The sequence below is a fragment of the Phycodurus eques genome, chromosome 5, assembly GCF_024500275.1.
Source record: "Phycodurus eques isolate BA_2022a chromosome 5, UOR_Pequ_1.1, whole genome shotgun sequence".
In the NCBI taxonomy this organism is placed as follows: Eukaryota; Metazoa; Chordata; class Actinopteri; order Syngnathiformes; family Syngnathidae; genus Phycodurus; species Phycodurus eques.
Genome location: NC_084529.1, coordinates 22,006,165 through 22,020,578, shown reverse-complemented (window position 1 = coordinate 22,020,578; position 14,414 = coordinate 22,006,165). Strand labels below are relative to the sequence as shown.

The 14,414-nt window shown below is 42.2% G+C and overlaps 1 protein-coding gene across 2 annotated transcripts; it reads left to right on the top strand.

Moving 5' to 3' along the window:
* Positions 1-1,054: 1,054 nt before the first annotated feature.
* cav1 (caveolin 1) lies at positions 1,055-10,858 on the top strand. 2 transcript variants are annotated; one of them, XM_061678082.1, is made up of 4 exons: positions 1,055-1,185; positions 1,271-1,359; positions 3,223-3,417; positions 8,248-10,858. In XM_061678082.1, the coding sequence occupies exons 2-4, from the start codon at positions 1,324-1,326 to the stop codon at positions 8,587-8,589; spliced, it is 573 nt and encodes a 190-aa protein (XP_061534066.1). In that variant the 5' UTR covers positions 1,055-1,185; positions 1,271-1,323; the 3' UTR covers positions 8,590-10,858. The 2 variants fall into 2 exon arrangements, with proteins under 2 accessions (XP_061534066.1, XP_061534065.1); XM_061678081.1 differs by having other exon boundaries at positions 1,055-1,359.
* The last annotated feature ends 3,556 nt before the right edge of the window (positions 10,859-14,414 follow it).

Here is a 14,414-nt window from a genome sequence, read left to right as displayed (position 1 = left end):
TTTTTTTTCTAATATTGTCATCGAATACTCATACAAATACAAAAAAAATATTCTCATTAAATTAAGATACTGCAACATTTTGTTCTAAAAAATGATGACTTTATTCGTGTAATGAACTTCATAAAACATACCACTTATTATAACGGGTCTGTTTCACAAGCAAAAAGCAGTCATGCATTATTAACATCTTAGTCATAGTCATCATCATCATCATCATCATCTTGTAATTAGCGGCAACAAGAGCAATAGTGATGTGTTGACTCATCTGTATTATTTAGAAATTCCAACTATTTGCAACTGTCAGTGGTGGGGCAGCACCCTAGCGCCCTCTATTGACCAGCTGTCACCGTATTTAACAAGTTAACAAGATATCTTTGCAGTTTTCCATCAACCTGGTTGATGTTTATTTTAATTTGTTTTAGGGGCGGGGGGGGGGGGGTCCCTCTTTCCTGGGGCCCCCAGAGGGTCTAGAGATGCCCCTGCTCGCTAGGGGCTGCTGTAAGCCCCAACTCACACCCAGACGCTCACACGCAGACTAACCGGCCAACCCAACGCCAGCTGGTGACGCCACTCAGTAGGCCACACCCATTACAGGCGCATATCCGACAAACGAATACTACAGTGTGTACAGTAATTACACTTTGTAAAACCCCTTTACATTGTCTTACATTGTTTTATTGTGATTTATACAACACAGTGCTATTTTTCATGATTGTTTGTGATTGTTTTTTGGTTTTTTTTTAATCTGACATGCAAATAAACTAAATTACGATCTGGAAGGACTTAAAATTAAAGTAGAGGCACCACTGTAATTGTACTTTTTTTTTTTTTTTTTTAATGCAACCCTTATACAGCTTGGTAAAAGTCCACTGATGAGGTGTATTCCCCCCCCCCCCCCCCCCCCCCTCCATTTGGGGCATGCGGCAAAGTGTTGGCTCCACTTGATCTGGCTTGCGCTGAACGGCGCGTATATAAACACCTTGTCGCTCCCAATTATCGCCCAGCCCTCGGCCGACAAGAAGCCTCTTGTACTCCTGCCTGCAAGTCATTCCACGCCACACCAGCAGCTCTCCACGCGCACGCTCACTTTTGACATCACAGATCACAACACATCAACTCCCTCCTGCAAACCTGGAAGCTCCTCCACATCTTCTCATTCTAATCACGTTCGCTGAGGGGGAAAAGGTCGGGAGAATAAATCACCGTGGGAACCCCCACCACCCCCCCCACCCCCATACACACCCACCTCCTTCCTCTTTCCCCAATTTAGCTCCACGCCTGGCAGCCGCCGGATCGCTGTTCCGTCGCTAGAAGGACGACATCATGGCAGGAGGACTGAAGAGCACCGAGCCTGAGGAGGTATACGAGTGGGCTACGCCTGGTTTTTGTTTTGTTTTGTTTGTTTGTTTGTTTTATCGTAGAGTTGCGTCTTTGCACTGCATTTTGTGTGTGTGTGTGTGTGTGTGTGCCTCGCGATCTCTAGCACCAGCCGATTGAATGTGTAGGACCCCCGGCGCGTGCGCATTAGCGGGACCGTGCGACATTTAATTCCCCCGCGCGGAATGTTTGCGCGTGCACTTTCCGTGCGTAAAAGACGCATTGCGCACGCTGTGAACGCAGTTTGAAATTTACGTTAATGCCGCTCGCCCACACACACACACACACACACACACACACACACACGATAAACACGAGACACACTTGATGACGTCAATTTCCAACTGGCACTGGTGCGACTGGCAGCTTTTTCGCCACGTGCTTTTGAGCACTTTTTCTAGCATTTACTCCACAATTAGGCGTTTGTGCGTGTGTGTGTATGTTTACTAACTTCTAGTTCGGCGATTCTCCAAGTGTGGAAAGCATGCCACTAGTGCTGTATATATTATTTACGTACAGAACATGTCTACTTGAAAAGTACAGTACTTCTTTTTTTTTAGTGCAGCTCAGTTGTATTGAACTTTTAGGAACAATGCATTTGCATTTAATCTTGAAGGTTTAAAAAAGAAATTTCCAATATTATTTTATTTCACTTTTATGGCCAATACATTTTAATTGAGTCATTACTTGAGTAGTTCTTTGTCATTTCTAATATTTAAGTGCCGTGTTAATGTTCACACTATGCATAACGATAAAGCGGCTTACAATAATATTAATACATATACTTTTTAGAATACAACTTTTTCACTTTTATGAACACTTGGGCCTACTACGTTACCTTATTTTAATGTTGGTCTTTTATTTTGTACTATTACAGTTTATTCTCGTAACATTACAAATTTGTTTTAATATAATTTTCAGAACCTGAAACCTGATTTGTACTGTACATATTTTTACAATGTCTTTTTCATTTTTTGTAAAATTTCACCTTTTTTAAATCATATAAGGTCATTTATTGACCATTACAACTTTATTCTTGTAAATTATGATTTGTGTTTTCTTGATTTTCTCGTACCTTGAAATCCTTTTTTAAAAATGATGTTCCACCATATTTGCTCTTGTAATGTTAGTATTTTCTTTTTATAATGCTCCCATTTTTTTTGGTAACACAACGTTTTTTCCTAATATTTTAATATCATTGTTTTGAACTTTATTTTCATACTATACCTCTTATTGTCATGTCCTTTTATTCTCATAGCATCACAGACGGTTTTTTTCCATATCATATCAAGTCTTTTTCTAACATAGAAACTTTAGTTTTGAGAACTATAATCGTTTTGTTTTTTTCTCCTGAAAACTTTCGACTTTATTCTCATAACATGAAATCTCCCCCCGCCCCAGCAAAAGAACAAATAAATAAATAATCCTAACATGACGACTTTTTTTCCTCCTCAAAACCAGGCAGTTTGGTAATCCCTACTGGATTCTGGGATATAGCGTATGTGGTACTTATGTTTAACTGGCTTTAGGATAATGAGTGGGTTCTTGGGGGGGAGAGGGGGGGGGGGGGATCTCTCCTGGAAAAAAGTTGGAGAACCCCTGTTTTGGATGATCCATATCATGCTGCGTTTGTGCGCACGGGAGGTGTTTCCGGGTGCGTAATTACGCACGGGCAAGGCACGTCCAAGCCTTTTTGTGAGGGGAGGGGGTGTTACTGAGGACCCCTTGCGGCTGTTTGGAGGGGTGTGGCAGCGCTGCACCCAGTGCAGCCACTCCACTCTCTCACTCCTTCTTCCTCCTCCTCCTCCTCCTCGTCCTCCCTCACTCCCTCTCCGTCTCGCGCAGGAGTTTGTGCGCTCGCCCTTCATCCGAAAGCAAGGCAACATTTACAAGCCCAACAACAAGAAGCAAACGCAGCAGGACGGCGGCGACATGGACAACGACAGCCTCAACGAGAAGTCCATGATGGACGACGTGCACACCAAGGAGATCGACCTGGTCAACCGAGACCCCAAGCACATCAACGACGACGTGGTCAAGGTATTTCAATTTTTTTTAATGTACATATGACGTCATATTAATTGAGAGAGAGTTTACTATGTGGGGGGTAAAATGCAGCCAAGAGGAAACATGCTCAATTTCCTATTGTTGGAGCAGAAATTTCTTTCCACAAGGCTCTGGCACTGTTTATTTCATTTACGTTTGCTGCCCCTAATAAATAAAGTGAGTGGTGGCGTGGCGCCACCTGTTGTCAGCCGGCAGGGATGAGGCGTGTGTATATAAATGTGTGTGCGTGAAAAGCCTGGAAAAGCAGGGAAACACCCTTATTGTGCACATGGCATCCCTACATAGCCACACCCCGCTCAATTTCCAGGCGACTCCCGTCCCATGTGACCGTAGCTTCAGCACTACTGTGAACCCCCGTTTATCGTTTAACATTACACACTCACTCGCATTAGCTGAAAAAAAAAAAAAATCTGCCATCAGACCATGCAAAAAAAAAAAAGTATTGTAACACATTTTTTTAAACACACTGTAAACATATTTGAACGCCCAAAACAAATTTCAAGCGTAAAATATAATGAAAATACTGTACTTATTAAAATGCTTGTCCATGCATGTGCTCTTTAAGAGGCGGGGCTTGGTGGGGAGGCGTGTGAGTGTGAGCTGTGGTCGACAGCAGCTCCTTTGCGAGAGTGTGCTGTGTTTTACTGTTCTCCCGGCGTTCACTAAGCGGCTGAAAGATGCATCGGTAACTGTGGCTCTCCTTTCCCACACGTGAGCTAGTACTGCATACTATAAAAAGCCCATAAAAATGCTTTTAAAAAATGTGATATTACAGCAGGGGTGTGAAGGATTGACTCATAACATTTGATATTTTTCTTTGTATATTTATTTTAACTTTACAACGTTTTTCTTGAAATATTTTAATATAGATTTATGTTCAAATTATACACTTTTTGTAATGTTTTAATTTGTGTAACAAGATTTTTTTTCTCGTCTATTTTTTTAACATTGTTATGTTTTTATATCATTTTCAAAACCTCATTTTTGTTTTGAATGACATTGTAGCATTTAGGGGCATTCATTTAAATACATTTCAAAATATTGTTTTGACTTGTACTTATTTTATTTGAAAGCTGAATAATTTAATGCACGCAATGCTTTTAATGCATATCTTTATGTTGTATGATATGATCCCGTACTGTACGACTTTAACACTGGTTGATACATTAAAGCGTACATGCAAATATGCCAGTATTGTGGCAGACAATATGATCTTTCGGCATTGCCATGACATAATTTTTTGAGCTTTTCAAAAATATTCCTGAATATTTCAAAAGTGAAGACAATTAGCACATACACGCATTTTGTCACAGCGTGCAAGTCGTTTATGTGTAGAAATGATAAGAAGTAAAGTCGAATCTTTTCACTTTTCTGCGTCTCTTGAGAAATGAGTCAGACTCTCCGACCTCCTCCACCATCGGCCACAATCTTAACATCTCCAGTGGAAACATTCAATTACGCTCGTTACTCTGTCTGTAATTATATGTAATACACAACATTATAAAACCCGAGAGGCGGGGTCCAGCCCGGACTGGTCGCCAACCAATCGACTAGTTGCAGAGATCAACAATCAACACTCACATTCACACATATGGACAATTGCCTTCAAAAAACCCATTCTTTGGAATGTGGAAACAAATTCGAACCCAGAACTTCTCAACTGTGACACAGATTTGCTAACCACTAGGCTACCATGCTTCCACATTTTGGGTGTAAAAACACTCTTAAAGGAATTCCTTCAGGCAAGCATTTAGAGGCGAGGAGCACCTTTTGGGCTTTCCGCCCGCCCAACCTCCGGACGGGAACGTCAACTTTTCCACGTCGTTGCTTGGTGATTTGAGGTCACTGACTCAACTCTGCCACACGCACGCACGCACGCACGCACGCACGCACACACACACACACACACACACACACACACACACACACACACACACACACACACACACACACACACACACACACACACACACACACACACACACACACACACACACACACACACACACACACACAGGGAACCCCTTCCAGCAAGTTACACACACGCAAATGCAGGGCGGTTGAAGGGAGCTGCAGTTTCCGCAGCTGGTCTCAATCACCGCGCCGCATCAGAACCACGCGTGCCGCTTCGGTTCACTCGCTTGTGACTTTCCATTCAGACGCGGTGTTTCCATAGCTGAGAGCAGCCACTTGCGTGCAATAGAAGGTCTGTGACGCAGCCGCTCGTTCATTTGGTTCTGCTGGTTAGACTCACTCAAAGTGGTAACAATGGGTGACACTTGGCAATGGTGGACGGGTGGTTTTTGCATGTGTCTGGCTCATAGTTCTGAGGTTCGGATCTGGACTCAGGCCTCCCTGTGTGGACTTTACGTGTTCATCCTGTGATTACATTCCAAAAACATGCATGTTAGCTTCACTGAAGACTAAATTTTTCATAGGTGTGCAACCAGTCCATTATTTGTGTGTATGCGCCTGGACATTGGCTGGCAACCTGTCCAGCGTGTACCCCACCTCTCAGCTGTGATGATAAACTTCATCTTTCTCATGACCCAAATGAGGACGAGCGCTACGGAAAATGGAATATGGAATAGTCCTATAAGTTTTAACCACAGTTAATGTTAACATGTAAAAACAATTTTAAAAAATCTTAATGCCGTTGTAAAAGTAAACAAAGTAGAAAAAAAAGAACAAAATCACATATTTTATTTTAAGGCCCAGCTGGAAGGTTTGTTGCATTGTGTTGTAAATTTTCATTATTTTATTGTGATCCGAGCTGACACTTCCTGTGACATGTGAAGCCCCTACAAGGGACACAAGAGTCCATTAACATGCTTCTGTGCCACTTTGTTTGACGATAGCGCTCTAAGAATAGCACGTCGCTTTTGTTGTTGATGCAAAAATACGGTTGCCAGGGCGACATGCGTGGGGGTGGGGGGAGGGGGCTCACATGCTTCCACGAGACTCCAATTGGGCCTCAGAAGAAGCTTTTCGATGTTGCTGATATTCACGGGCTTTATTTGTTATAGTGCTATCGTCTGGCCTCTTAAAAGCTCCAGAACAATAACACACATCAGAAAGAATTCGCCCGTGAGATTTCCAAATAAACACTCAAGTGTTTTAACAAGAGCTTTAAAGTGACAAAATAGCCTTATTATGACGATTATTATGAAGAGCCCTGCTGCTACTTTTATACAAGAGGCCTCTTGTACTCTCCTAGTTCAGTGTACTTCTGGAAAGTGGCTCTATGAAGCTTTAATAATGTTACTGTAACTATTTTTAAAATGTGGGAATTTGCATAGTTTAACAATGGAAAGGCGAAAAAGTGTATCGTATCGTCAGGGTGCTGAAAAGACAGCACACTATTTCTTACATGAACTAACTAAGCTGGATCTTCTTAACAAAGGCATTAGCAAAATGGGCGTGTCAATACTTAGGGTATATTCGGAAATTCAATCTGACGCCCTAACTCAACTTTGACAGTGCGCTGCTCTGAGAGGCAAAGCGCGCTCCCTTTCTTTGAATTTATGAATGACCGCCTTGCCTGAACAGCTTCCATACTCGTCCTGCCTGACGGTGTGCTGCTCTGTCTCCCCAGTCAGAGCGGCCAGAGTGCGCTCTGGCACTTTCAGAGTGTGGCGCTCTGAATAACCGAACAGCACATTCCCACCACGCTCTGAGTTTCCGAAAAGGCCGGAGTGTACTGAGCGCACTTGGAGTGCATTTCCGAACGTACCCGTAGTGTACATGCTGAACGACACACATTTAGACCAATGCTAATCTGCGTTAGCTACAGAGCTAGCATGCCTAGTCTTTATGCTAAGCTAGGCTAACCGTAACTCAACTCAATGCTACTTGACAGAGGCATTAAAAGACAATTACACAACTTGGTAGACAATATAGTATTATTCTTTTCTATTCTACTGTATTAAGAATGAATCCAAAGCGTTATCATAGTGTACATGTTAAGCAACACGCATTTTGGCTAATGCTAATGTGCGTTTGGCCCTTATTTCTGCCTAGCTTATGCTAAATTAGGCTAACTAAAATTGATTGACTTGATAGCGTTATTAGGTGGGTTCATCTGAAAAGTCCAACTTTATCATAGTGCACATACGTAGACATACATTTAGCAGCACTTTTTTAGCAGTCTAGTCCTTATGCTAAGCTAACTAAGCCAGATCCACTTGATAGAGGCATTTGGAGTTCATGTAAAACCTCACTGATGTTGCCTCCATGAGAACAATGTGAGGTCTCCAAAGTTGAGAAGGATAAATATTGACGGTGAGCTCACGAAGCAGGCGAGAGGAATGACAGGGAGTGTCGGTGCTGTGTTGACGCTTCAACGTGACCTTCGCGCTTCCAAGCGGGATGATCCGCTTGGAAGCGCGAGGCCACCTAAAGGAAAGGTCGACGTTTGGCTTAAAGATTTTACCTTTGCTTTTTACTACTTAAGTCAACATTTTCTCACTTGTTTTCCCCCTGCATGTAAGGTGCCAACGTAGAATGGGGGTGTAGAAGTTGACCCCCCATTGTCACCAACGCGCTGACCTTGCCATATGTCAAATTATCCAGCAATGGCTGTGTGAACGAACAATGTCTCGTTTTGTCGTCATCATCTTATCTTTTTAAGAAAGTACAACATTAATGGTTTGTCTTCTTTTTAGGAAAGTGCCACCATCAATAGTTTTTCTTCTTTTTAAGAAAGTGCTAAATTAATTGTTTTTTTCTTTTTTTAAAAGAAAGTTAGTCTACTTTTAAGGAAAATGCTCCAGCAATAGTCACTGGTCTTCTTCAATCCCTCAGGTGGACTTCGTGGACGTGATCGCGGAGCCAGCGGGCACGTACAGCTTCGACGGCGTGTGGAAGGCCAGCTTCACCACCTTCACCGTCACCAAGTACTGGTGCTACCGCCTGCTGACGGCACTGGTGGGCATTCCGCTGGCGCTGGTGTGGGGCATCTTCTTTGCCATCCTGTCCTTTGTGCACATCTGGGCAGTGGTGCCCTGCATCAAGAGCTACCTGATCGAGATCCACTGCGTTAGCCGCGTCTACTCCATCTGCGTGCACACCTTCTGCGACCCGCTCTTCGAGGCCATGGGAAAGTGTTTCAGCAACGTGCGGATCAGCACCACCAAGGAGGTGTAGGCGCCATACTGAAGAGGATTCATAGGAATTCATGGGGGTGTGGGGGGTTGGTGGGACAGAGTCTGATAGGACATTTTCACAGGTTGGACATTCCAAGCTGAGGGACTGGGAGGGGGGTGGTATTTCTTTGTGTTCTAGACCTTTCCCTCATGTTGTAATCTATTAAAATCCAAGTGCACACAAAAGCCCCTCCACGCTGGCCATCGAAACTGTCTTTTTCCCAGCTCGTTGTCCTTTGTGTAAGGTAACGGATACAAGAAGGGTGTGTGGTGGGGTGAGGATTGAAGTTGACCTGCAAATTGGCCATCTTCGGGTATAGTATCAGAGGAAGATGGTGTCAACTTTACCACCCTGGGCTTATTGCCCGCGCCCCTTTGTGTCAACGCAATTGTGGCTATCTCAGACACATCTTATTTATCAGAATGTCCCTCAATGTTCCAACTTCAGCGGGTTATGCCTTCAAGGCACACGCAAATAAATGACGAATAAATAAATGAATTGCCAGGAAGCTGGTATGAATGGGGCGGAAGAGAATTGGTCTGATTTTTAGCCCAATTCCCCCCTTTTCCTAATAAAATCTGCAGAAGCAAGCTTTTGACATAGTATTAGAAGCGGATTGCTGGAAAAGTGTTAAGCTTTTAATGCCACAGATTCATTGGCCACACCCCTCCGTGTCGAAAGCAGTTGTCGCTGTCCCAAACACATCTCATTATCTAAATCTACTAAGCTGCAACAGCCCTGTATACGCACAATTTCCCCCCTTCTGAGGGTTGTCTCTGAGTGGCTGTTAGGGTTATGCCTCCGATGTGCCAAGTTCTAAGGCATTAAGATAACCTAGCCGATTTTCAGCTCGATTGTGCTCCCTTACAAACATAATCTGCATGAACCGGCTTTCGACATAAGGAGTATTGGAGGTGTAACTCGGAAGTCAAGGTACCATTGAAAGCTGCAACGGTTGTGTGAACGCAAAATTTGTCTCGTTCTGTTTTAAAGGCAGATGTGAATGAATGCCAGTACTTACCGTTATGCTTCTGATGTGACAAAAGGTTTAAAAATGTCCGATTTTGAGCCCGGTTCCGGCCCTTCTGTACAAAATCGTCAAAAACCCGAATATTGGATGTCTCTTCAGATTATCCTGTGGTGTGAGGTGTGTTGAAGTGTGATTTTTTTTCCCCAACAATTTACAATTTTAAAAAATCCTGCCGCAGACAACAGGTAATCAGGAAACGAGCCAAAGCCGGTTTCAGCTGCAATAGAAGTTAAGGAGTTAGCTTACAGCGAGCCCAACGTCTTCTACTTCTTCTACTCCGACTCTTGATTGTGGTTGATTGATTTTTATTCTCATTTGTGGGGTCCCTTTATGTGTGTACCGGGTTTAGACAAACCGACATTCACCTTGTTCATGTTTGCTCATGGAAGGACGGTGGTCGCAGCGCTAGCTCGGCGGTGGCCCGAATCCTGCTGACACCAAACAAAACCAAACAACCATTGATCCCTTTGCCCCCGCTGTGACCTCAGAAAACCACCCCCCTGTCCCTCCGCCCCCCCGACGTGGCTTTGCTGCAGTCAGACACACTGAACCCGCCGCCACCCTTTTTTTCGCCGTCCGCCACCCTGGAGACCAACACACCGCCTGCACTTATTCACTTGCTTCAGCTTACGAAAAAAAAAATGCAATTCACCTTTGGGCTTCCCTTTTTACCCTCCTGCTTGAAAACACGAAGAACTTGGGGCGGCTTACTTTAGCGGCTAACTAACATACTGTCCTTGCATACTGCCACTATTGCGTATCAACGTGAAAATATGCAATAAAACTGAATGTCGCTGCCTGCTAACGGTTTGTTTTAGCTTAGCATAGTCTGCTAGCTCGCTAGCTAGCTAGGTGACGACTGATTTCTTGTAAAGACTTGACTTAGACTCGCTTTGCTTTTGAGTTGTTTTCACATACGACAGAAAAACAACGTCGGTGATTAGCGCGTTAACGTTTTTCGTAAAGAACTAACACTTTGTTAAAAACGTTGTAAAAAGCTGACACAAAGTGGGAGGTGCTTTTTGTGTTGCCATTTAAGAACTCAATGTGATATCTCCCATCAGGCAAGGGGAGGGCTCAGCTTTTCACGTTTGCATGCTTTCTCTCTTTCTGTCTACCTGCTGTCTTTTTTCCCTCTCACAGGAGGCTCAAAAGGTGATATTTTTATATATAAAGTTTTTCACCTTGCTTTAATTGTACAATACCATGCTGTGCACATTAAAGTTGAATATGACCATGTCTGTGTGTGTGTGTGTTTGTGTCAACCTCACTAGGTTATCTTCTTTTTAGGAAAGTGCAAAACCAATAGTCTTTCTTCTATTTTGGAATCCATCCATCCATCCATTTTCAACACCGCTTATCCTGGTTAGGGTCGCGGGGTGCTGCAGCCTATCCCAGCTGACTTCGGGCGAAAGGCAGACTACACCCTGAACTGGTCGCCAGTTAGTCGCAGGGCACATATAGACACGGACAACCATTCGCACTCACATTCATACCGTCACTGAGTGGGAACTGAACACACACTGCCTGCACCAAAGTCAGGCGAGTGTACCACTACACCATAAGTGACTCTATTTTGGAATTTTCAATATTAATAATTTGTCATCTATCTAATCAAGTTTACTATCACTAGTTTGTCTTCTTTTTTTGGAAAATACCACATCAATATTTTTTTGGGAGAAATTGCAACATCAACAGTTTGTCTTCTTTTTAGGAATGTTCCACATCAACAGTTTGTCTTTGTTGTTTGTTGTGTCACGGGTGTCCAAAGTCCCGCCCGAATGCCATCTGCACATTTTTTTAATTGAATAATTGCACTAATTGCAATTATTCTATTAATAAGGGTTATGAGAAAATGTTAAAATGTGAAACACACGACACTATTTTTGAAAGTAAATAAAGTAATGAGCGGCACGGTGGACGACTGGTTAGAGCGTCTGAGGATTGTGGGGTTCAATCCCCGGCCCCGCTTGTGTGGAGTTTGCATGTTCTCCCTGTGCCTGCGTGGGTTTTCTCCGGGCACTCTGGTTTCCTCCCACATCCCAAAAACATGCATGGTAGGTTAATTGACAACTCTAAATTGCCTGTAGCTGTGAATGGTTGTTTGTTTGTATGTGCCCTGCGATTGGCTGGCAACCAGTTCAGGCCTCCTGCCCGATGACAGCTGGGATAGGCTCCAGCACGCCCGCGACCCTACTGAGGAGAAGCGGCTCAGAAAATGGATGGATGGATGGATGTTTCATCAACACAAGGTGACAAGGTTTGGTGTTTGGCTGCCAGATATAACCCAAAAGGTTTATTTTTTTATTCCTTGAAAAAATATATATCTAAATTAATCCAGCGAAACCTGTGGGTGAGGAGGACAAATTGAGTGGCTGTCGTAAAAAAAAGTTGTACAGAGAAGATAGCAAGACGTCTTTTGGACCACTACTGCCTCCATCATCGGGTTTGTCGAAGGCATTTTCTCACAGATACTTGTAAAATGTTTGGTTGTATTGTCTTTAACTAATTTATCAAAACATGCCAAACGTTTTAAAACGTTTGGCGTACACGTACACGTATTACGTACATGCTAACATGCTAGCTAATAATTTCGAGTTTAGCACTCATTTTCACAGCATCTCATTACAAAGCTCACCTCTTCTCTCCTTCTCAGAAGATCCACCAGATAATCAGGATCTATCTAAGTACAAATGAATCATCGCATTGCATCCTTAGCTTGGTAAGCATTGGGGGGGAAAAAAAAAAAAAAAAAAGTGCTTGCGGTTTTTTTTTTTTTTTTTTTTTTTTTACACAATGTAACACCTCCATCTAGTGGATAAAATGGATACGTACAAAAGATAATGGACACGGCAAAGCACTGCACTGTAACTTTTTCAGAGCCTAATCTTGCCCTTTCTGGCCAAATATCGAGTTTTAAAGGAAAATTTTGCTTTTATAAAGGGTGAATGGCATGTTTAAGCACACATTTATAATTTTAACTGCACCATACAGTCACCATATAGTCATTAAGGCAATTTAATGTTTTTGTGGCAAAATGTATAATTTTCAACCTAATGTAGCCCTTTGTGACTATTTTAAAGGAAAAATGTTTAATTTACATTGGATGTTTAGTTATTTAAAGCACAAATTTATAATTGTAACTGCAACATAAAATCTGTTAAGTCAAACAATGTATTTGTGGCATGATATATCAAATTTCTTTTAACAGATTTGCAGCAAACTACAATATAACTTTCGAATAGCCCGATGAAGCCTCTTGTGAGAAATATAGTGTTTTACAGGCAAAATGCTTCATTTACATGTAATAGCATATTTTAGTACATATTCTGATCATTTTACTGCGCCATACAGTGCTACCTTGAGATACGCATGAGTCAATACATTCAGTGACCACGCTTGTATCTCACTCGTATATCGAATCATCTTTACCCATTGAATTGAATGGAAATGCCATGAATCAATTCCAGCCTACTGCCCGAAAACCACCAATTTTTGTATTTGTGGTTCTTAACACAGAAAAATAGGCAAACTGTGATAGCTATTGCAAATGATCCAGTAAAATGCTGTATTATTTGTCATTTGTCATAGAGGATAAAGATTATATGCCTGTCCGAATTGTATTATTCTATTTTTATGTGTTTCTCCACCATTTGTGTTCTTCTAAAACTGCAACAATCAATGCTAACCATTTGTATGTCAGTGACGTTTTGCATTGTTTGTTGGCATTAAGCTAAGCGGACTTACCTAGGGCAAGACTAAACCTTTGTGGTTGTTTTGAATTCACAATGTGTAATTCTCTTTGTTTTATGTTTAGTTTGACAGTTTACTTCAACTGGGAGTGGCATTAAACAGCTTGAGTCCTCTTTTTTTTAAATGAATTATTCAATATTTGCCAAACTGCTGCTTGTTGTGAAGTGAGTTGAGTTTAGTTTACTGCCACCATACAGCACTTGGATCTCAAGTTTGCAATGGCAAGGCAAAGATAAACATCAGCCATAAATCTCCAAATCTCGAAAAACTCGTACGTTGGGGCACTTGTATGTCAAGGCACTGAACATTTCCTGAACATGGTATGGACCTTTGGTAAACAAATATATTTTTTAAAGACAAAAAAACAACCATGTTTCAGCAGAAGTCCACCATTTTAATAGCAACTTAGCGCCTTTTAAGGCAGATATATTGTTTTTGTCAAACAATACATCGTTTTCATAGCCTTATTTAGTCGCTTTATGGGCAAATGTAAAGCTATAATGGCAGAACATTCCATTGCCTGAAAAGAAATGCACCAAAACATCATTTTTATTGCTTAATGTAGCCCAAAAACATGCGTTAATTGGAAACTCTAAATTGTCCGTAGGTGTGACTGTAAGTGCGACTGGTTGTTTGTTTGTATGTGCCCTGCGATTGGCTGGCAACCAGTTCAGGGGGTACCCCGCCTCCTGCCCGATGACAGCTGGGATAGGCTCCAGCACGCCCGCAACCCTAGTGAGGAGAAGCGGCTCAGAAAATGGATGGATGGATGGATAGCTCTTTTTGAGAATAAATATCGTGTTTTTATGGAAAAACATTACATTTACATTGTAAACTAGTGTTGTAGGGGGGAAAATGACATTTGATGGTAAAATAAAGCCTTTTCACTCAAAACAATGTTTTTGTGGCCTAATACGCCTTTCCTGAACAAATCTGAGGCAAAACATTTTTTAACCTAACATAGCCTTTTTGTGAGCAAATGTTTTAAAGTTATTTACTTAGGCAAACTAACACGTTTATGGAAACAAAAATCTTATTCATG